Source organism: Gymnoscopelus microlampas (assembly GCF_963454915.1).
Source record: "Gymnoscopelus microlampas genome assembly, chromosome: 4".
Taxonomy (NCBI): Eukaryota; Metazoa; Chordata; class Actinopteri; order Myctophiformes; family Myctophidae; genus Gymnoscopelus; species Gymnoscopelus microlampas.
Genome location: NC_139941.1, coordinates 27,404,684 through 27,428,574, shown reverse-complemented (window position 1 = coordinate 27,428,574; position 23,891 = coordinate 27,404,684). Strand labels below are relative to the sequence as shown.

The 23,891-nt window shown below is 41.0% G+C and overlaps 2 protein-coding genes across 4 annotated transcripts in view; both read left to right on the top strand.

Annotated features, from left to right (window-relative positions):
- Positions 1-6,572, top strand: part of trim36 (tripartite motif containing 36) — a 42,921-nt gene extending 36,349 nt beyond the window's left edge. For all 3 annotated transcript variants that reach the window (XM_084053863.1, XM_084053862.1, XM_084053864.1), the window contains exons 11-13: positions 1,073-1,256; positions 1,743-1,856; positions 2,605-6,572. In XM_084053863.1, the coding sequence (XP_083909989.1) occupies positions 1,073-1,256; positions 1,743-1,856; positions 2,605-2,974 (668 nt within the window). In that variant the 3' untranslated portion in view covers positions 2,975-6,572. The remainder of the gene's footprint in view (positions 1-1,072; positions 1,257-1,742; positions 1,857-2,604) is intronic.
- Positions 6,573-8,491: 1,919 nt separating this feature from the next.
- ccser1 (coiled-coil serine-rich protein 1) overlaps positions 8,492-23,891 on the top strand; it is a 190,323-nt gene continuing 174,923 nt past the window's right edge. Inside the window, exons 1-5 of the mRNA XM_084053866.1 lie at positions 8,492-8,681; positions 15,397-16,446; positions 17,604-17,894; positions 18,321-18,462; positions 22,992-23,176. Of these exons, the coding sequence (XP_083909992.1) occupies positions 15,397-16,446; positions 17,604-17,894; positions 18,321-18,462; positions 22,992-23,176 (1,668 nt within the window). The 5' untranslated portion in view covers positions 8,492-8,681. The remainder of the gene's footprint in view (positions 8,682-15,396; positions 16,447-17,603; positions 17,895-18,320; positions 18,463-22,991; positions 23,177-23,891) is intronic.

The window sequence follows — 23,891 nt, the reverse complement described above, 5'->3', positions numbered from 1 at the left end:
AGCAGCAGCTGATCGAGTCTGACACCGCAGCAATGGCGGCGCCACCTACAGGGCAGCGCTCCGTGGATTCGTGTATACTTACATTTATGTTTTTCTTCATGTTTTGCTCTGTTTTTCTTGTTTTGCTCGTACGCTTGTCGAATCTTTTCAGATGTTTTTTTAACAATTGCTCTGTTATCATTCTTCCTCATAACATGTCACATTTGCGACACGTAGGGAGCTTGTAGATCAAGTACTTTTGTACCACACTGTTAGAATAAGTGTAATCTAGGGCATTAATATACAGTATGTAAAAAAAAACCCAGATGAAATATGGATATTTAACATTTCTGCTCTACAGCGATATTATAGCCTATAATAGCTTGAGCAGTACTGTGGTGGATATGTTTTTATTATCATGCCCTAGTTGTTATTATGAGAATTCCCCGGGACACGTGCTAATGAATTGGGCTTCCCCATGTAAGCTGCATAAGATGGTTGAGTGAACAGGCATAATTATGTCAGACTTTATGTAGCCTATATTATGCTAATCATGGCCTTTGGCCAAAAGCAAAGCAAAGTTTGTTGTTTACCCAGGGTGTCGGACTAAGTACGAAACTTGTTTCCAGCCGGACCCTGCATGGAAGCCTTGCTCAAGGGCTATTCAGCGGTGATTCATGATCGATGTGATGAATTGGGGAATCGAACTAGGGACCTTCCGGTATAAAGGCCGCCCCTCTAACCACTAGGCCACCGCTGGCCCATTAACTATTTATAGAGTTGTACATTTAATCATAGACTGATGAGGCCTATAATTACCAGATTTGTGTGAGAAATAAGAGTTGCTGTCTCTGTATCAGAGGGGGCTGTTCTACATACTGATAGATTACAAATTGCTCTTTGACTTAGCCTGTTTGAACAGCTGTGGTATAGCACCCTCTTGTGTCAGCAGCATGTAACTCCTTACATTTACATTCATTCATGTTTTGCTTGTACGCTTGTCAAATCTTTTTAGATTAATTTACCAATTGCTCTGTTCTCATTCTTTCTCTGCCCCCCAACCCCACCAACACCACACCATGCTCACTTGCAGCCTTTAATTTCCTCTTCAACGACAAATGTGGTTTCTGCACGGAGCGTCTGCTACTAAGCAAGCGGCGCGACAGTGTGGAGAGCGTGGCGGGCATGGCCTTCCTCCTCGCTGCAGAGCGAGTGCAGACGGGCAGCTACATCTGCTTGGACTACATCGTCGGGGACACGGGCATCTCTCAGGGCAGGTGAGCCTTTTGAACGACAGTAGGTGGAAGTTGCACTGAGTAGGGCTGGGCAATTAACCGAAAATCTAATCTAATGATATTTAGAACCAATAACCAACTTAATCTTGCTCATGTAGGTTAAAAGAATAATGGAGAAGTAATGATAAAACAAAAATCTCACATTCAACAAATTGACACAAAAAAGTTCTAATAGATTTAGTTTTATAAGGTGTCTCAGATAAAGCTACGCTTTATCTGAGACACTCTTGCCTTCACATGCAGCCAAAGTAACTGCTGAGTGTGCTCTTGTCTGTGGGTACACAGTTTCACAGTTTCAATTCCACTTGAATCAACACATTCTGAGCAATTTGTAGCTTACTTTTTAGATATGATATAGGCCTCCAAACCAGGAAAGGCTGGTTTATTAAAAATGCTTCATCTTTATTTGTGCGTTGTGCCATAATCATAAAGATTAAAAGTGAAACACACACAACCTCTGTTTTGCAGGCACTTCTGGGCCTTCAGTGTGGACCCTCAGTGCTACCTGGCCAAAGTCGGTGTGGTGTCAGACTCCAAACTGATTGAATGGTTCCACAATCCCCGAGATACGAGCAGTCCTCGGTAAGTTGAAGTCTATGATGTCTATACAGATAATGCTACTGTCAATGTAAACACGGGTGCTCTTTAATTTACCTTCTTAATTGAACGGAGTAAAAACGGTTTAAATACTCCAATTGAATTACTAAAATACTACTGTATATGGGCACCTGACTATAACAAACGGTACACCACATGTGCACGCGCACACATATATACTGTATGCACTTGGTCTCACTGTATGTTGTTGAATCTTACCTAATCCTGTGATGTAAGAGACCCAGTATTAACTTGTAAACAGCTTAGTCATTGACAAAGCCTGCCTTTCTCACTGGATCAGCTCGTGCAAAGGGATGTAAAGGAATGCATTTGAGCAAAATAACTGTTTATTCTGTCATAATCATGCAATGTAAATCATGGCAGGTGACTGACTCCCAAATGCCGTGTAACATTCAGCTAACATATTCAGCATTTCTAAGGAAGTTAATTATCTGCCAACCACATTAATGGTTTTGGTGGACACAAACGGCTTGTGTTAATCTACCCACACTGGAGTCACTGTCTGCGGTGTGGAAATATTTCAAACTCGACTAAATTGCCATTGCAGTCCCTCAAAAGGAAGGAGCAAGACAAAATTGCTTACTGGCCCGAATTTCATTATAATGCATCCATAATTCATAGCTTTCGTTTAATGTTAGAAAGTAATTCAATCTGACCCATTCCCTGTTCCTGATTCCCTGTCACCCCGCCTTGGTTTCTCTTCCATCTCCAGTTATGACCACGACAGTGGCCATGACAGTGGCAGTGAGGACACGTGCTATGAGCTCTCCCAGCCCTTCACCCTTCTCACAGTTGGCATGGGTAAAATCTTCATCCCCAAGGCTTCTTCCTCATCCTCCGTTTCAACGGCAACTGCCTCTTCCAGTGACCCTGGGAGCCGTGTGCTACCCATGCCACAGCGCATCGGTGTGTGTCTGGATTACGACGCGGGTCGGGTGTATTTCTTCGATGCAGACACCATGAGGTGCATTTACGAGAGGCAGGTGGATTGCTCTGGAATCATGTATCCTGCCTTTGGCCTCATGGGTAGTGGCAAAATCCAACTGGAAGATTTCATCACCACCAAAAGACTGACCTTCTAGGCAGAGATATTGGGATGGGAATAATCAATGTGTCAGGAACCCCTTGTGTCTGGGTTTATCCTGGATGTGTAATAATAATAATGTATAATCTGCGATTACGCTTGTGAGTGTCGTGTACTAAATGAGAGATGGGGTTTCTCTGAGAGGGTAACAGGGTATGATCCAAGAGATGGGTCGAAAGATCAAAGGCTGCTTCTTGTTAAGAGGCATAGTTCCTAAATGGTGGTTTCCTCTAAAAGAGTCTGGTCTATTATGAGCCGGCTTGTGTGTGCATAATGTATAATCTGCACATAGCAAGACACTAAATGGTAGATTTGGGATTTGATCCCAGATACAAAGACAATCGGTGTAGATACGATTGGACTTCTCTACATACCAAAGTCTCTGTATCTCATAAACATACTTGACTAGGTTCTAATTGACAAGACATACAGCAATGGTCAACAGTTAGTTGGCTGCAAAGCTAGTCTGCTGTCAACTAAAGTCAATCTTAATTTTTTAAATCTTGAAATGCCTTCTAGTTCAGAGTTAAAACGTTCATTTGCCAGGTTTATTTTTTCTATATAGTTTGAAATAATTCAGGTTCACATTTTTGTTTTGGTTGATATTCATCACGTTTGTGTGTAATTGGAATTCACATTGTTTTGATGATATTCACCACCACGGTTGTTTTTCTTGTAATTTCTAAAGTAGCCTAACTATTTGTCTTTATGTACTGTAGCAGCACGGGTCCAGTTGTAATCTTAGTTTGACCCGGAGAGCCTTGTAGTGCATTAAAGCTAGCACCTTGGTGCCTTTTTTTTCTTTTGTTTGGGAAGTTAGTCACTTAGTTAAGCTAGCTCTAGCAAGCACGTGTGGTGTGTCAATACACATGCATAATAGCGTAAGATTATCACCAAAAATATGTACACGTTTGGGATTTTACTGTAGGCCTATCTGATTACAAAGAAACGTAATCTCACAATTTTAGTTTACATTATTCAATTTTGGTTTGCCATTCTGTTTAATAATGGCACACCTTTTCACAAATGTTTATTTAGCTATCTTTGCACACAAAAAAAGACACTTGCACATGTTACTGTAGTTGAACTTTATAGACATAATAAGCACATTGATCTCCCACTGTAACAATCACCCAATTACACAAAATATGCTTTGACTGTCACTAAATATGTGTCATGGAATATTTACCCAGTTTTAAAGGCACCTCTCTTATACAGATGGTCCACAGCATTGAATGTTGTCTAAAACAAAATGCAAGAACAGTGTTTACCTGTATTCAATATCAGCATTGTCTACAGACATTTTCTTTGACACTAGCTGTCAATGCTGTGAATCAGGTACAATAATCGTGTCTGACCTAGTTGGCTTAAGCAGCACAATTGTGTATGCTAGCAAGTCATGGACATACAAAAGCTAACTGTTGTAGATGATCACGTCCTCACAATGCAAGTGCTGTCATACAAATCGCAGTTAAAGATACTGTTGCTTGCAGTGCAGATAGACATAACATTGGGATCTCTTTGACTAGCAGATCTAACATGAGGTCCTGTGGTGGGGTTGGCCATCAGAGCTAGACATCATGTAAGGTGTTGATTGGCTTTGGTTAAATCCACTCAGACATTTCAATCTAACGTGGCAGACAAGAAACTGTTAAACTGGCTAACCCTTCTGGATTTCTGTGTTGGGTCTGCATGCGTGCCTGCTTGTCGGTACTGGGTATTTTGGAGTATCGTATCCTATGAGAGAAATTCAGATTTTAAGAGATGCTTTTGCATTGGTAACCTGGCTTGAGGTATTTTTACTGCAGCATGTTTGGCACATGGCGTTTTTTTTCCTAATGTCATTGTGTCAGCCTTTTTGCTTTTATCTTTTTTTTTGGTCATCACAGGCAGTTCCTGTTCACTCCCTCATTCAGGCTGGTTGTCAGTCTCATGTATTCATTCAGATTACACAGGAGGACAACATTTAAGCCCAATTTAAACATTGTCGTATGGCCGCATCACTTTGCTGAATATCGATTATTTTCCGCACATGACGTGGTTATACGACAAAGTATAAATTGGCCGTAATTCTACTCGGTGGCTCCTCTAGTACATTGGTTGTACTTTCATTGATATGTTCTTGTTCCGGGAGGTTTAGGGTAATTGGAGTGTGTGTGTGTTTTCTCAGGTTTCTGGCCACAGTTAGGCCAAATGCTACCTACCTCTATCAGACCTGGAAAACCTTAACTACTACTATACCTTTCCTCTCAGAAACGAGGTTGGTTTGTTTTTTGCAGCTTTGTTAGTGTCCATTATCAGCCTTTTCTCATGTTTGATAATAAGCTACATTTAAACATTTGATTTTCAACTTCCATGTACATACTGATACAGATGATTATTATTATTTGAAGTGAAATTAAACATTAAACTGCTGTAAGTACAGCTGCAAATTGTTCATGCTATTCTGTTGGTATTTGCTGTGTAGTTTGTTAACCCTAAATGCTTAAAGTAAGTTTGACAGAAATGTGTCGCTATTGGTTAAAATTTATTGTAGTTAAGCTAGTAGATGTGTCCCTGTTTGTCTTCATCAAGGGCATTTTCAAATGGCAGTAACATTTCTTCCTCATTTGTGGTGTTTGTTTGTTTAGTCAATTTTATTTGAATGTTGGTATCATGCATCTTCTAAGATTCTTTCCCTTTTCCTTATTTTGTGGAAACATATTATACATTACATTATTTAATATTTTACTTTAACAGAACTTTAAAGTCTTATGTGTATATATTTATTTTATGTGAATCTTTTACATGCCGTATTATTCAGTTTGAAGTTTGAACTCTAACTTTAACTCTAAGTTACAGGCCTGAACCGCTACACCTGTGTTTTTAAAATGACTGTTTCAACACCTAAGTCTATGCAGTTACAAAATGGCAGGTTCAGGGCTTTCTTTTCATCACAGAATGTATTCTTGTAATTTACAGAACAAACTGAATGTCTTGTTTTTTGTAGATTTTTTTTTTTCTGCTCTAATTTTTCACTGGGAATCACAGCATCATTATAACTAGATATAGAAGTTAATTAAAAGCCTTGTAATCTTAGCAACACGACTGACTATATAGGAAAATAATGCATCAGAGACATGCTTTTTAATAGTGCATTTAAAACCAAATATCATGCAGGCTTGCTCCCAATCTAATTTCAAGCTAGCACTTTAAAGTCTGTAGCATGTCAGAAAAAGGTTTGGCTCTGCAGGCGTGTATGTTAAATCGGTGTGCAATATTAGCTGGGCTGTGGAACAGAGCAGGAAAAATTGTGTAGGCCTATTGGGGCAATTTTCACTGTGAGTACTTTAGAGTTTGTTATACAGTAGCTCTTGCATTTAATTGATAGGAATATGAGCTGCACCTTTTTTAAATTGAGGTGCATTTTATGCTTGCATAAAATGTAACTTGTTTAAACTCTAAAATGGTGACAGTGTGGTTGTTCTCCAGAGGTTTGGGATGTGGTGTGTTCAACAGTATGGTGGCTTTCTGTAAGTGTAGTATGCTTTAAATGGATCTAAAGGTATGACAATTTATCTTGATTCCTGGAAAAGCTGTGCTTTTTAAATGTGCTGTCTGGGGATTTTACCAATAAAACTGTAGTGTTTTTAAAATGCAGCTGTGTTGCCCATTTATTGACGAGACAATTATGTTAAACTATGCCTTTTCCACCACACCATTCTATCATACCCAAACTATACATTTTTGCATTTCAAAACATTTTAGTTTTATAACAAAGTGTGTGATTCTGACTTTACAGTGAGTATTATACAGTAAATCAGTAATTGGTAGATAAAATGTTTTAAACCCAAGTACCCTATGAGGCTATTCCGTTAATCAAAATCATTTCCCTTGTAGAATTTCTCTAATCTTCAATAATCCCTGTGTTTATAGATCCAGTCAGATTTGTTTGGGATTGATTTAGCATAGCCCATGTTGGAGATGCAGAAAAATACTAAAGCAAACAAAACGGGTATAGGGTACATTTTATTAGGTATGCCAGGGGTTCTCAAAGTGTGGTCCCCATCTTGAGGAGTTCCCCATGCAGTGAGATTAGTTGATATATAGCATAAAAATCAGTTAAACCACTTTAACCCTATATACATTGGCTATTTGAAAATAGCCGATCTAAAAGCACACAATGCCTCACATATGATGCATTGTGGGCTTTAAAATAAAATACATTTTGGAAAGATTTTAACACCACAAATCACATTTTTAGCTGAGGGTCTGCGACCAAACACATGCTTGATTTGGGGGTCCTTGACATTGAGACTTTTGAGAACCACTTGAGGTAAGCATCCCAAACAGCAGCATGACCTCTGCTATTCTGCCAAGTCTGCGATTTGCATGATGTTTTGCAACCCTTAAGAACAATTTTGAGGTATTTTTTACTTTGAGTATTTCCAGTTTTCAGTACTTTTACTTCTACTCCACTACATCTCAGAGGCAAATATTATACTTTTACTACAATGATTTGAAAACTTTAGTAACTAGTTACTTTGTAGATTCTGATTATTATTACAAAACATACATGAACCACTTCAGCCCTATTGGCCTTTTGAAAATAGCCGATCTAAAGCTCTCAAAGCGTGCTATTTTCAAAGGATTTTTCATACCTTTTATACATTTGAAAACTTGTGAAACGGGACAGTCTGCATAATGAGTACGTTCTACTTTTGGTAGTTTAAGTGCATTTTGATACCAATAAAAAATTGGTATCAAAATGCACTTAAAGTACCAAATACATTTTGAAATCCGGACTAATATTTGTAACAGAGTATTTCTACATTGCAGTATCAATACTTCTACTTAAGTAAAAAAAATGTGAATGCTTTTTCCACCACTGCATCCATCCACCTGCTAAGGATGCTTGGCAGGCTGGAGGATGAGGAGGAGGAGGAGGAGGAGGAGGACAGACGTCACAGTCAGACTCGTGGCCTGTTCGCTGCACGCGGAAGAGACGCAGTGTTGCCATGTCTGCTTATTATAAGTGACTTTGGGCTTGTTTTTCCTGCTGCTTGTATTGGTGGTTGCGTTTTTTTGGGGCATGTTTCTAACTTGTAGTTGCTTATTTGGGCTTGTTTTCTAAATGTCGTTTAAACCAGTGGATCTTAAACATTTTCATGTCAAGGACTCACAAATTGTACATATTGTCTGCGGACTGAAATTATTCTGTGCCATATTGGGAGGGACCCGTGTACCAGATTTGTGGTGTTAAAATATTCAAAAATGTTCAAATATTTTCCAAGTTTCTTTTGAAAATAGCAGATCTACAAGCTCACAACACGTCGTACGAGCTTGTAGATCTGCTATTTTCAAATAGGCGACGCATATTAGATTTAAAGTGCCCATATTATGGCCCAGTAGTTTGCTTCTTTTGGGCTTGTTTTCCTATACCCTGTTGCTTGTTTCTTTCGCAAAACCTGGCAACACTGGAGACGGCGAGGGAAAGACATTCCACGTCACAGAGGTGTAACGTCGTTGGCGTCAGTGCGGCACAACAAGGTGCTAGAATATTTCTCAACGCTATTTTTTAAAAGATATGCTTGTTGTACAATTCGGATTTAAAAACCCGTAATAATGGAACACACGTTTACATGCTCGTAAAACCGTAAAACGTATCGACCCGTTTCTGTACGCAGTTGCGTTGTGGCGGTGAAGACATTGGAGTTGTGCTGAAGGTAGGTGTGTGGGTTTGTGTGTGTGTGTGTGTGTGTGTGTGTGTGTGTGTGTGTGTGTGTGTGTGTGTGTGTGTGTGTGTGTGTGTGTGTGTGTGTGTGTGTGTAAGAGAGAACGTTCATGTCTCGCTCGCTAGCCGACACACCGGGTGCATTGCTATCATTCTGAGCACCGTGACCTCTGAGGATGTTGTTGCTTAGTGAGTGAGAGAGAGAGAGAGAGAGAGAGATAGAGAGAGCACGACATGTTGTTTGCAGTGGTACTCCTCATCTCAGAGAGATTATTGCAGCAGAGCTAAAGCCGCTCTCCTCGCCATGATTCATACCGTATCACTGCACTGCTCACTGTGTGTGAGAGAGAGAGCCTGTCGCTGGACGTTGTTGACGTTTCTGTCTCTGACAGCTCAGCTCGTTGCCCCACGATGAGGCTATAGATTAAATAGAATGGCTATACGTTCAGATCTGAAACCACTGTAAAAGGATGTAATGTCCTTGTGTGTGAATATTTCTAAATAGAAAGATAGAGGCCAGAAACAAAAAAACACTGTTTCCCAAACAGTGGGTCGGGACCCATTTGTGGGTCGTGAATTAAAAACAAATGCAAGGCTTTTTCAAAAGGATTTCATGTATATATATATTTAAAAAAAAAACATAAATTAGAAAACAAATGTTTAAGAAGTAGTGAAAATAGCCGATCCACAAGCCCACTGTGAGCTTGTAGATCAGCTGATATATTTTCACACCTGTATGGGAGACATCAAATTTCTTTGGGTCTTGAGCAAAAAAGTTTGGGAACCACTGAACTAAATGATACATTGTAACGAGTTACCAAGACCACACACTGAGCCCTATGCTCAGTCTGAGCATAGGGCAACACTAGGCCTGTCACTCTTTAGCTACATTGATGTGAATAGTTTAGTATCACTCTAGTACAGTAGAACAACAGTAGGATATAGGGCCCAGTCATGAACATGTTTGGCTACATTTATAGTGAATCGATTGATTGATTGATTGATTGATGTACTTTATTTAGTATTTAGACATGTGAACAGTACATGACAGTACATAACAGTACATGGAAGTACAAATTCACAATACAAGGTCTACTAAACTGGATAGCTCATTAAGCACTTAGCTTGTTTAAGATGAGATCCCCATGCACACAAATCATGATGAATGCTATATAGCATTGGTTCTCAAAGTGGGGTCCGGGGACCCCCAGGGGTCCTTGAGGGAGTTCCAGGGGGTCCCCAGCTAAATGATAGATTAGGAACCAAATGGGTCTGTAACTCTGAGAGTGTACAAATGGAACCAAATGGACCCTAACGGGTCCATTTGTACCCTCTCAGAGTTATAATAACATTGATTTTACAATATAAATTGGGGTCCCAGAGATAGAAGTGCCATTAAATGGGGGTCCGTAGCCTAATGCATGTCAAACTGGGGGTCCTTGAAATGAAAATGGTTGAGAATCACTGCTAGAGCCGTAAAAAAATCTTCTCTTATGGGAGTCCCTGGCTTATCTTTTCAAATGGTGGTCCGCGGGCTAATAAGTGTCAATTTGGGGGTCCTTGACATGAAAAAGTTTGAGGACCAATGCTATATAGTACTATACATAGATAAAACACTTGGGACAAAGGTGTAAGCCTCCAATTTATATTTTGTGGTCTTATTTATCCCACAATTATCCTGCATGGCTACTGTATCTACTGTAGGCTACACTATAAGGTTATAATGCTTTATTATTATTGGTCATTATCTGTATTCATCTTGTAGGATGTTATTAGTAACAGGAACAAGTACGGTTAGCCTGAGGTGGCTTAGTGTTAACGCTTTTTTGAAAAATTGTTTAATGACAAAATAACTGATTAAACTAAAGTGCAGCAGGGTCATGATTATGATTATTTTACTCAGGCTTCCAAAGAGTTATTCTATATACTTTATTAGGCTTCCTCAAGCTGGATGTGATCCACATAGTGCCATGCAACATGAGATTGCAGTGTTCTATTTGTGTTATTGGGTGTGTACTTTTAATTTGTTGCAGGATTTTAGATAATAGTTTCTTAATGTTTGCGTTTGTTCTTAAAACAGGTCTGGGATTATGCTGGGGTGTTGCCTTCTGTAACTTTGGGTGCTTGGGAGGGTGGGTGGGTGTGTGCCCTTTTGGTCATTTTGTAAGTAATTCATTGTGGTTGAAGTGCAGTAAGAGCTCCAGACAGTCCACATGCCCTGGCCTGTATGGAAGAGATTTGCATGGTATTAAAAAGCTGAAGTGGCAAAACTATAGAGGCCTTTTTATTTATAGACTTGGTTGGCCTGAGTGTAAACCCTTATTTTGCCCCTCCAGATTCCAACTCTCTGTTAACTGAGCATTGTTTAGTGTTACACTTGCTATGAATCCCATGTCTATAATGCATTATAAACATACTTCTAATGTAGTATAATCTGCTTATAACACTGTATAATAATAGTTAGCCTTTAGCCATAGTTGACCTTTAAAGGTCAAGTATATTAATATTTAATAATTGCTGGACGCTCGCAGACATTTGTTTTTGTAAGGATCATACCTTATAATTGGCATATTATAATACATTATAATTATATTACAATGTATTATAATCACTGTTATAATGTGTTATAGTGTGATTATAAGTCACTGTAAGTGACTTAAAAGTACTGTATAAGTCCTTATAATTTGTCATGATTGCATTATGAATATTTATCAGTGCTTATAACTAATTATACAGTGTTTACAAACGATTACAATGCTTTTATGTCTGATCTTATTAGTAACTATAAAATGCTTTGTGTTACGATTATTGTTATAAAGCATTATGAGTATTTATGAGTTCTTACAACTATAATTATACAGTGTTATAAGCAGATTATAATGCATTATAAGCATGTTTATAAAGCATTATAGACATGGGATGCATAATAAGCATTACCATGTAGGGACTACTGTTGTACACTGCATGTGCTCCGTCCAACACCACAGGTTAGGGTGCACAAGGGACACTACCTGTAGTATGACAGGCATATAGACCTGTAATTTATAACTTTTGTATTAGAGCCATTGAACTGAACACATCTGATATAAACAGAGGGAGAATATAGCCTAGAGATTCACAGTTGGGACCTGGATCCATTCCCCCCAACCACAGACTGAAGTACATTATTTAGGTGTATGGGTTCAAGTATTGGCCAGTCTGCTACAGTAGGTCTACATCAATATATTTGTGTGTGTATTGTGGCATCTGTGGATCTGTTTTACAGGAAACACCCACAGAACCGCACCCCCCACACACCTTTTATTCTTTTGCTCTTAAAACCGGGTAGGATTGCATAGGAATGTAAAATTGCCTAGAGGTGTGAAAGTGGACATTATGTTGTGAAGTTATATAAGCAGCATAGGCTCAGGCTGCAGGTGGGTTCATATATTATGTCAAACCACACAGCAGTGCAGGAGTAAAAGACTCATCACTAAGCTGAGGTGCACCGTCATTTAGAGCTGAATAAAGTAATTTCTACAGTAATGTGTACAGTACAGACTCAGACAGTAGCCAACCATGTGACAGTGATTTGGTTTTAGGAACTTTGGAACTTACATAAAAAAAAAGTTGCACAAAAGGTTGTTTAAAGGAAGTCTAAATGTTATTCCCTGTATCATGGAAATAGACACAGGCAATAACTTACTTCATGAGGAAATAAAAAAATGTAAATGCATTTTGGATACAATATCATTGGATACAAAAGTGGTGAAGTAGTTGATTTATTTCCCTAGGAAAATGATTCAGTATTATTATGTGTTAGGAAATGACTGTGTGAAGTCTTCATTTCATAAAGAGAGATGGCCATTTGTTGCCGCTTTTAGGTTTATGCCTGCTCAGCTTTTCTATACTGGAGCTGCTATGTCAGTACAGTAACCATTCTATAGGGGCTTTGCACCTTGTGGATATAAATATAGTCAGCAATATGTCTAAGCTGAAACCTTTCTAAAATGAAGAGCCCATGATCTTGCAAGCACCTACAAATCCTTTTGAACAGAATATTTACCTACCCCACTTGAGAGTAAACTAAATGTATTCCAGTATGTCGAAATAATGCATATTCAAATGGTGTTACTTAGCAAAGTGTGTTTTGTTATTCAAGACAGTACTAGGAACATGAATAACTGAGCACAGCATGGGGAAGTGAAACTGAGAGGTGAAGTGGTGGTGTAGACTTTTAGTAACACAGGTAGGGTCAGTTGTCAACTTAACAGTACTGCAGTGACAGAGCATGGGGAAGTAGTTGTTGTCTGCTCTGCTCTCCTGTCATTGTGTAGAAACAGATTAAGCTATCTGGTAACACTGTCTGCAATGTTTTTCAGTCATGTATCCAAGGCCAGTACGATGTGTACTGCCATGGTGCAGCCTATATCATTTATTAGTGCATGTCAATTCATTGAAAATCAAAAAGAGTGGCTTACTTTAAGGCACGTTAGTTGTTGAAGATATATTGTGGAAAATGTTTATGTAATGTTTAAAGCACTATAGGACACTTTAAAACAACAGGACAGTGCCCATTGTCATCCTAGTGTCATCCCTAATTAGTGGGATTGAGCCCATCTGTGCCAGAGAGACCAGGCTACCTGCTTATTAGGTAGACAGAGGCTTCATGGACTGATTTGAATTGTTTGGAGAATGAAATGCCAACATATTGTTCCACCTCCCCTTTCCCCTGATTTTATTAGTATTGTTAAACTTATAGGAAAATAAATGATTTTAATTGCATTCAAAGAAGTTATCCGACTCCGATGATATTCGTGCAACATTAGTCAAGAGAGGCCTTTTTTAAATCAACAGTCTGTTTAGTTTGAGGATGTTTGTCTCTATGCAGCATGGTAGTACGGTACAGGTATATTAATCATGTGAACTGGTCAATGGTCACATGAGATGGTTATGCTCAGGGTTCTTCTAAACAGGAAACTCATTATACCTGAGAATGTATGTGATATGTTGGCTGGACTGCACCAGACCCATAGAGAGAGAGAGAGAGAGTTATGACACGCTTTGATCTCGCTGCAAAGCGGGCCGCTATGGGCTGTAGTTCCAAACATTGGAACTTCCTCATTGAGATAGAACGAGCATTTCTGCATTCCATTCTTACAATTGGAGTCAACGCTAGTGTCGTCACTCTCATATTAGATCACGCTGGACTGCACTTATCTTAGTGATCAGCACAGACAAGTAACAGTCGTTTAGGACAAAACACAGACAGGTAACAGTCCCAAGACAGAAGTGTATCTTCTATGGCGTAATCCAGTGTTTACAACATTTTCTAGAGGGTTTGTTATCTTTCACTGTCACTATTTATTATTGAAGGAGCTATCATTGTATATGTTGTACAGTGCCGGTTCTAAAGGAACTGCATGGCTATTGACTTACCGTAGGACTTTATCATTATTTATTTTGAAAGAGGCTAGGCCATTGCGGTAATACAGGATCTTTTGAAGAAGTGTATAAATACAACAGTGGACAGAACACTCAATTGTCTGCAGGAAAGATTATGAAGTAATTGAAAGAATTGGAATCACTCACAGTATTCATTCTTCCTTTACTGACTGACTTGACATGTGGAACTTTGGCCTGCTCTTACAATTAGTGAGATATTAACAGCTTCTCCCTCCGTCTCTCTCTCTCTATCTCTCTGTCTCTTTTTGTCTCTGTCTTTGATTACGCTCTGACATTCTATCTCCCTCGTCTGGTCAGTCTCTTATGAGTTTCTCTGTGGGCCGAGTGTGAGCTGCAGTGGAATGTGGCATATCAAAGAGATGCCAGGCCTCTATCTTTCTTTCTAAAATAATCACACACAAGGACATTACAGTAGTTTCACATTGATCTTGATTGTCCTAACGCTGTGACATCAGTCTTATGTGTCCAACTTCATTTTTACCATCTCCTCCTATTGATTTTGAGTTTGATTAGAAGTGTTGTCTCACTTCTGTAGAACATAGAAATGGAAAGGTAACTTCTTTATTAGTGGCTATACAAGATGCTCCTAAACCATTGCAATGCAGAACACAATTTGAATATATGCAAAAAAATCATTCTCTCATCCTAGGACCCATGCTCTTGAAAACAGCATAGCTTTTCTAGCATATATGGACCACCGAGAAGTCTCTGCTTGCTACACCGTTTCCAAAGCCTACAATACAATGCGCTTTACTCGTACAAATCTTAACATTGATTTTATTAAAATATTGAAGATCTGAGGCAAATGTATTTAACTATATTCTAAAACCGACTCTAGTTAGTTGAGAAACGGTTACAACCTTCTTTGAGATTCCCCCATTATAACGATTTTAACAGTATCCTGAAAAAAGAAAACAATGGTCAATATGATATCTATCTCTGTGTGTTTGTATTGTCCCCAGTGTATTGTCCCCCTACAATAATATAATACCACAAAACAAAATTGTGGTATTATATTAAGGGCTGTTTCTGATTGTCCCTCCAGCAAGATCCTTCCATGTCACATACTGTAGGTAACAACACATTACGTAACCAACTACTTTGTCACTCTGAATTGAAACTCATCAGTTTCTCCAAGAATACTGTTGTTATTGATATATCCTAGATCTTAGATTTTGGTTGGTGTTTTGTCTTTTGTGTTTGATATAATTAGTTTTTCAGTGGTTTAATGTTAATGTTTGCTCCTCTGTCTCACTTCCTAGATGGGTGAATCGGGTTCTCGTCGCTCCACGCTCGTCTCCCGCCTGCCCATCTTCCGCCGCAGCAGCAGCAAGAGGCAGGACTCTCTTCCCTCTTCTCCTTCCTCAGGCGGTGTGGGAAATGGCGTCCACACCTCCTCCCCCTCCAGCACTAACTCCAGCTCTGGCAGTACGGGCAAACGCCGGAGCCTGTTCCGTGCTCCATCGCTCGTCTTCAAGCGAAACAGCGAGCCACGTGTCCAGCCCATCAATCTCAACCTCACGCCGCCGCTGCCGCAGGGCATGGACTCCAATGGGAACAGCGAGCAGGCGGTAACAACGTCATCGTCCTCGACGACGGGATTCAGCGAGGGCCGCTCCAAGATGCGTCACTCGTTTGGGTTTGGCAGCCACAAGCAGAAGAAGATCACGCGCTCCCAGACGGAGGATTTTGAAAAGGTGCCCTCTTCGTCATCCTCCTCGGCCAACCGAAACGTGTTTATCAATTGCATCAGCAGCTCAGGGACCAATGAGGGCGATGATTCCGGTTTCCTTGACGATTACAGTGCTGGGAGCAGCAGCAACAACAAGCGCTCTTCGCGCCAGAAGAAGCAGCTGTTGCCCAAGTCTTTCTCAGCTCACCACCGCTTCTCCCGCAACTCAGATCACCACAGACCCCCGGAGGTAAGTTTGGACGCCCCTAGCTCAACGACCATCACTCCGGGAGGAGGGGGTCTCACTCCGGGAGGAGGGGGTCTCACTCCGGGAGGAGGGGGTCTCACTCCGGGGTCGTGGCCCGGGGAGCTGCTCGGTGCCGGGGGTGAGAGCTCCCTTCAATCCCCCATGATATCGGAGGATCGAACCACAGCGATCACCCCTTCAGAGTTCGTCCCCATCACAGAGGACTCGGTGTCGGAGGTGGATGCCCTGCCAGCCCCCAGCCCTGGCGCAGGAGGCCTAGCCCCAGGCTCTTCCCCAGCACCTACCCCTATCGCTGGGCAAACTGCTGATCCAGATCCCCCTAACCCTCCTCCTGCACCAGAGAGCAATAGCACGGCTGTCTCTACCTCCCAGGTAGGGATGCTTGTTTTGTGTGCCTGCTCTTACACTGTGTCTGTGGGAGTGTTCTAAAGTGCTCTAAAAAAAACAACGTAAAAGAAAATGCAAACAAAAAACAAGTGGAAACAGGTGAAACAAGCACTAAAACAATAATGAGAACTCAAAACATTATATACGCAGTAAGCAGATGATAACCTAGCTATGTTAAGAGATTAAACATGCTACTGAGCTGGCTTACCTGAGCACCACAGACAGGCTATTCCAGAGTGCAAACGCCCGGTCACCTTTAGGCGTTAATCTGGACCTATAGGTACAACCAATAAAACTGTATCTGTGGATCTCAGGTTCTGTGTCAGCACATAGGGGGTAAGATGCTCAGTGATGTAGCTAGCTGCCAGACCTTTGAAAGTTTGAACAATAAAATCGTTCAATCAGTTCTAAAATGGACTGGCGGTCAGTGAAGCGCAGCTAGAACTGGAGTGTTATGCTCATCTCTTTGAACCTAGCTGTTATAAGCCTTACAAATGCATTTTTGCAACTGCTGCCGATGTAAAGTACTTTGGCTGAGGCAAGAGTGTAAAGAGAATTGCAATAATCTAAAGGAGAGGATACATGGACAGTAACAATTCTATTTAGATCATGACTGGATAAAAATGACCTAATTTTAGAAATGTGTCTTGGGCGAAGGAAACAATATTGAGCAAGCCTCTTTACTTTAGAGTTAATACAGAGGTCAGAATCAAATAATACACACATTTGGACGTTGGTGAACAGACTACCGAGATTATCCCATAACAGGATTCTGGAACGAGGAGGGCAAAATAGGAGAATCTTGGATTTCTATGCATTAAATTGAAGGAGGTTTCAGGAAATCCAACAGTGGACAATTCAGTTAGGCAGGCCATAACCCTTTAAAACCGGGAACGCATCTGTGTAACCACTTAAACCATTATTTCATACTTTGGCTAATAAAAAATAGCAGATCTACAAGCTCATAGCGCGGCACTGCGCTATGAGCTTGTAGATATGCTATTTTTGAATACCAAAAGAAATCTTAAAATGACACAGATGCGTTCCTGGATTGAATGCGTTAAGGGAAGATGTTAGATGTTTTGAGTGGGACATACAGTACTGTATTATTCACAATATTTCATCAAACGTCTGCTTCTCAGGTGTTCGTGACACCGGCTCAGTCCAGTGCGGAGAAGCCATTACCCCCCGACACCAGCACAGCCAACAACACCGACTACGAAACGGCCGTTTCCCTCTCAGAGCCCGAGACAGCTGTGCCCTGCCTTCCCCCGCAGCAACAATCAGCGGAAGAGAGGAAGGAGAGGGAAGAGGAGAGGAAGGAAGCCAGGCAAGCGGTGTCAGAGGAGGAGGAGGAGAAGAAGAAGGGTTCAGCGGGCGAGAGGACGGTGGGCTACCACACAGAGACCACCAGCGAGAGCGAGGCATGTGTGGTAAGCATTATTACATTATTATTATTATTATTATCATTATTATTGTTATTATATAATCGCCTGATCGCAATTATTGAGATAATTGCAATTATTTGAGATAATCGCAATTATTTTGCATAATTGTCACAATTGTTTCCATTCATATGTACACATTCATCTGCTCAGAAAAAATGCAAAAAATATGTTAAATGCATGGCCTGTCCTGGCCTGTCCTGGCCTATTTTGATTATGGGTAACAGTCATTGTCAGTCATTCCTTCGTAGGTTTGTTATTTGTCATATCTGCCCTGTGCAATTTTGTTTACAAAGCCTAAAAGCCAAACAGAAATGTCATTTTCATTTATATGTTCCAGCGTTCAATGCCAAGAACACAATTCAATCTCAATTATGTGTGTCAAGTAAAATGTCATGATCGTGACAACCCTAGGTACGCAGTGAGGGCTGTCACTCCAACCCAGACCATACTGACCGCAGGGTGAGACACACGCTGTCCTTCCAGGAAGGAGGGAGGGGAGGCTGCTGCGGACGCCATGAACCCAGGTCCTCACACCTGAGGAAGCCGCACACTGGTAAGTGGGCCGTTGTCAACAACACGCACATGTGCATGCATACACACGCACACACTCGCACTGAGGAAGCCACTAGCGGGTAAGCACATGCTCTTTGAACACGCATTCAGACGCCCTGGTACCTTACGTCGTTGCATATGCTGAATGAGTGACTCGCTGGACATTTCCCTGACCGTAGAATCATCGTTGTTAAGCATATTGATAAGGTGGCTGGTTCTGGTGGCGGTGTAAACCCATTCTATGTTTGGTACGCGCAAACCACCGTCTCTGATGGGCTGAAAGATGATGGCACGGGTGGAGTGGGTATTAAGACAGAACCAGCCCCTCACCAAACACACTGCCTTGTTATTAAATTCTGTAAGAGTGTTCTGTGGCAAATGTATTTTTGAGAAAATAATTTTTGCAAGTGCCAATTCTGTAATTGCCTGCAGTTTCATTCGGATGGGTAGGGGGGAGGAATCGATTAAGTCCAGTCTGACAGAGTAGTCATCATACAGTTCTCTGACGTGCTCTTCCCAATCGCCTGCAACATTAAATTTATGTCCCAGGTATAGATTTGTTTCATGTCTTGAATATACTCTGATGGGTTTTTGCATTATTGTAAAGGATGGGGGCTTATCTGTTTTAGACTCACTAGACCATACCCGGTCGGCGCAGCGCATCCGTGGGGGGATATGCGCACATGATCTGGCAACCCGGGAGGCAGTTCGTCCCATAGCTGGGCAGCCCCGTAACCATGGCGACAGTGTTTGACACAAAAACGCTAATAAGAAGCTGAGATTTGATGAAAGTGAAAAACGGGCTTCACAGTTGCGTTCAGATGGTAATGGTCAATGGCTGTGTGCAAAATCAGAGCAATTGGTCCAGCCAGTGAGGAGAACCGGGTATCTTCACTCACGTACTCACCACTACAGAGGTTACTAGAATTATAGTAGGATAGTAGGATACCATCGATTACCTCTGCTGCGCCTTTCATAAAACGCAGCACATTTGGTTTGTTTTGCTTCCAGCCTAGACCACATTAGAAACTCCTCAGTGCGGGGGAGCATGAATAGAATTACGCTCTCTTGACATGACGCGATCTGAACGTCATCGGCATATCCTTGGACTGGATTTGGAGATCTTATTCCTTCAGTTGCGCACTGGCACATCCATTTGAGCCAGTGCTTAATTGTAAGGATCAAATTAACCGGACTCCACGGACATCCTGTTTTAATACCGATACCAAGCTGGATTGGATCAGTCAGAGTATTCCCACATATAACCCTGGGTGTACAGTAGGATTTTTCATAGACATCTTTCACTATATCTATATATAGCTGTGGCAATTGTATTTCATTGAGAGCATAAATCATAACATTATGACTTGTGCCAAATGCATCACTGAAATCTAAACACACACACACACACACACACACACACACACACACACACACACACACACACACACACACACACACACACACACACACACACACACACACACACACACACACACACACACACACACACACACACACACACACACACACACACACACACACACACTGTGCATGCTGGATGATCCCGTTTGCACCACAGTCAATATAAGTCATCCTGAGCACATGAAGTCATTCTGATGCACTCTGGCACCTCCGTTTCCAGAGGAAGCATGAACCACATGACACTAGACTGGTTTTGTAGTTCCCAAATACTCACATACCACTAGGCCAATCAGCCACATCTTTTGTGTGGATCGTTGTCCAGGGTGTTTTAGGGAACGTTCGCACAGCATTCCTGTGTTAGCTGATCTAAGTAAGCGGGAAGGGTTTTGGATTGGATCATGCCTTGACGTTATAGGGGTACCATGCCTTTGATTGCCTTGTAGGCCAACATCACTGTTTTGCACTCGGTGCGGACAGCAAACAGGGGCCAATGAAGGGAGTGGAATAGGGGGAGACGTGAGAAATTTCCCTGGTTGAAGACCAGAAGTGCTACCTACGGCATTCTGGATCATTTGGAGGGGCTTAGGTGAGCATGCCGGAAGGCCAGTTAGGAGGGCGTTACAGTAGTCAAGTCCTGCTACCAACTAGCAACAACAATCCTGTTTATCCGGTTCATGGCATGGGAACATATACATTTATAAATATGACATCATACCCCTAAACTCCCAAATTACAAGAGGCTTAATGTCTGCACACATTCAACACAGTTCAAGCTGTCTTAAGTCAGAGAGAACGATTGAGAGATGAATTGGGGCATGCCTGCTGTCGGAGATTAGCGCAGCTTTTGTTAATGTTTTTATTACTGTTGTGAAAACATCAAATGTTAATGACTCAGTTGCCACATGATGTCAGTCCCTGTGTAGACAATTAGAAGAAAAAATCCCCTAAATCAAAGCCAGCAGTAAGGTGACATTGGTTAAATAATCGTTTTACTGTCACACTGACTTCCTGTTCAGTTACCATGAAATATTACAGGATGTTCAGCTAAAGCCTCTCAGGTAACAAATAGATTTTCTACATTAATCTCTAGCCCTGGGGCTATGTTTTCTGCAGATGTTTCACTCCACTTCACCTGCCAAACTCCACCAGACAGCAACACAATTTAAATGCCTTTTCTGGGCATATTTTTCTGAAAGGGTCCCTGTGTCTGACAGGTGTAAACACTGTTTGTCATCCTGTTCTGTGCATGCATGACTGAGGCCTGTCTGCTTGTGTTTAGGAACAGTGCTCAGGCAAAAGACAGATCAATCAAACTCATAAATAAGTTACTCGAAAGTACTGTACATGGAACAACATTCCACAAATAAATGCCATAATTCCACTAAAAGAAGATGATATTGATTCCCGTAGTGTATGCTGGTTTTTTTCTTTCTTTCTTTCTTATGGAGCTGTAATGTAAACTATTGGTTCTCAAAATCGGGTCCAGGGACCCCCAGAGGTCCTTAGAGGGGTACTAGGGGGTCCCCAGCAAAATTAGTTAATATAGTGTCACAATCATTTTAACCACTTTAACCATATTTTATAGTTTGGCTATTCAAAAATCTTGAAAATGTGTGCAAATCTATATATATCTTTTTCTTTTACATTTTTAACTCAAATCTTTTCTTCTGGAGGTCCCTGACGCAAAATATTTTTGAGATGGGGGTCCGCAACCAAATACATATAATTTTGGGGGTCCTTGACGTGAAAAGTTTGAGAACCACTGATGTAAAGGAATGGCCATGGTTGTGCATTTTAAAACAAGTCTGATGGTAGTATTTTACATTCACATATCTATGCATCTATGTAAATGCACATGGCAGGCATCCGAACACACCCATTCACCCACATGCAGTCCAGTCTCACACACACACACACACACACACACACACACACACACACACACACACACACACACACACACACACACACACACACACACACACACACACACACACACACACACACACACACACACACACACACACACACTGTATTGGGAGCTATAAATCCTGGCTGGCATCACTTAGATATGCTAACCTCAAGGGTTGCAGTAAAGTGGTTGAGTATTGATTTACAGTTGGTAAACCACTAGCCCAGAGGTTCTACACAGGTAATGTGGTCAGTTTGATTGTTGTGCCCACAACTGAGTAATACTGATTTAATGATCTCATCTCGTTTGACAAGGGACATGATATAGCAGTAATTCCTCAAGTTGTCACAGGCTGATTGTAGACAGACTTTCTCCTGACGTGATGAGTCAGAGTAGGGGTCTCATCTTTCCTTTCTGGTTGAGGAAGAAATGGTGTGTGTGTCTGTTAGACTATTAGTGTTGGGACACTTATTTATTATGGTCTATTTGTTATGAAATTGTACTATGGATCCCAGGTAGAGTAGCAGGTTGATTCTCTGTCAATTCAAATTCAGAGGGGATTCAGCAAGTTAACTCCTTGTCAAAAGGAACATGTCTTGTACTTCAGATGTGTTGCTAAACAAATATCTTGACCAGTGTGGCCAGATGTTGTGAGTGAAATAATCAACCAGGTCTATGAAAACAAGCCCAAAAGAAGCGACTAGGCTACATGAGACCTTTAAACCTATAAACATCGGCTACAACAAATCTTGCAAAAGAAATTGGAATAATTTTAGAATATTTTCAGGGGAGGGGGGGGGTCTGCAGACAAATGTATATTCATTTGGGGGGTCCTTGACATGAAAATGTTTGAGAACCACTGGTTTAAACAACATTACACAGCAATCCCAAAATATGCAACTTAACTTTAGAAACAAGCCCAAAAAAACACAACCTGCAACTACCAACATTTACAAGCTACTTTATAGAAAAACAAGCCCAAAGTCGCTTATAATAAGCAGACTTGGCAACACTGATCTTGACGTACTGTAGGTGCTTAGTTAATCAAAAAGGTGTTTGTTGTCATAACTGTTAACCAACAGAGAGACCTGGCTGAAAAACATTCATTAATCATTAGTGTGTCTCGGTCAGACTTTCTTTCTTTCCCTCTTCATCCTCATTCTCTAACTTTTCTCTGTGTGTCTGTCCCCCAGCCTCCATGTGCAGCAGTGTCAGTCCCTACCATGGGGTGATGCGGCTGGAGAGGCGCCTGCGCTCATCGTCAGAGGGGGCGGGGGGGCCGCGCATCCATGGAAACCACAGAGATGCCCTGGGCAATGAGGGCTGTGGTCTGCTCAAGCACAGAAACAACTCCTCATCGTCCAAACTAGGAAGCCTGGTACGTGTGAAACCTGTGTACTGTAAAAGCTCCAATAATGTCCGGTTCTCAATTAGTGGCCAGGGTTGTGTGTTACATGCAAATAATGCCTGTCCTCAATAAAAGCTGGGTAAAAGGAAAACAAGTAAAGTAAAAATACCTAAAGGGCTCTGGCAGACAATTCATCATAATTAACATTTCCACAGCAGTAATTATTTATGTGCAACAACATTAATAGTAACGTTTTTGTCCTGTTCGCTTGTCAATAGAAATGACATTCTGTATTAAAACGTGTAGGGCAGAGTGCCCGATGGCTGAATAGCATTTCTTTTACCAGTGCCATCCAATGGCTGAATATCCGCTGCCAAATCATACGCAAAGTACAGTACATGATCCGTCATGGTTGTTGTGCCATATGCTTGTTGAGTTCTCCTAGGGCAGTGGTTCTCAAGCTTTTGAGCTCTATACCACTAGCATATACATTAGCATATTTAGAACAATGCTCTTACACTTAATTGCATGCCAGTGTATTTTATTTAATTTCAAGTTTTCTTTTCTTCCCATTTGTTCAGAAATGTTCTTAAATTTGATGGACATATGAACTATTATTAAAATATATTTTGATGATACATTCAACTAAGACAAAGTTACAATATTATGTTTTTTACTTTCTTCTTCTTTTTACATTTTAAAACATTTCCCCATGTACCACCTGTAATTATGCCATAGACCACTA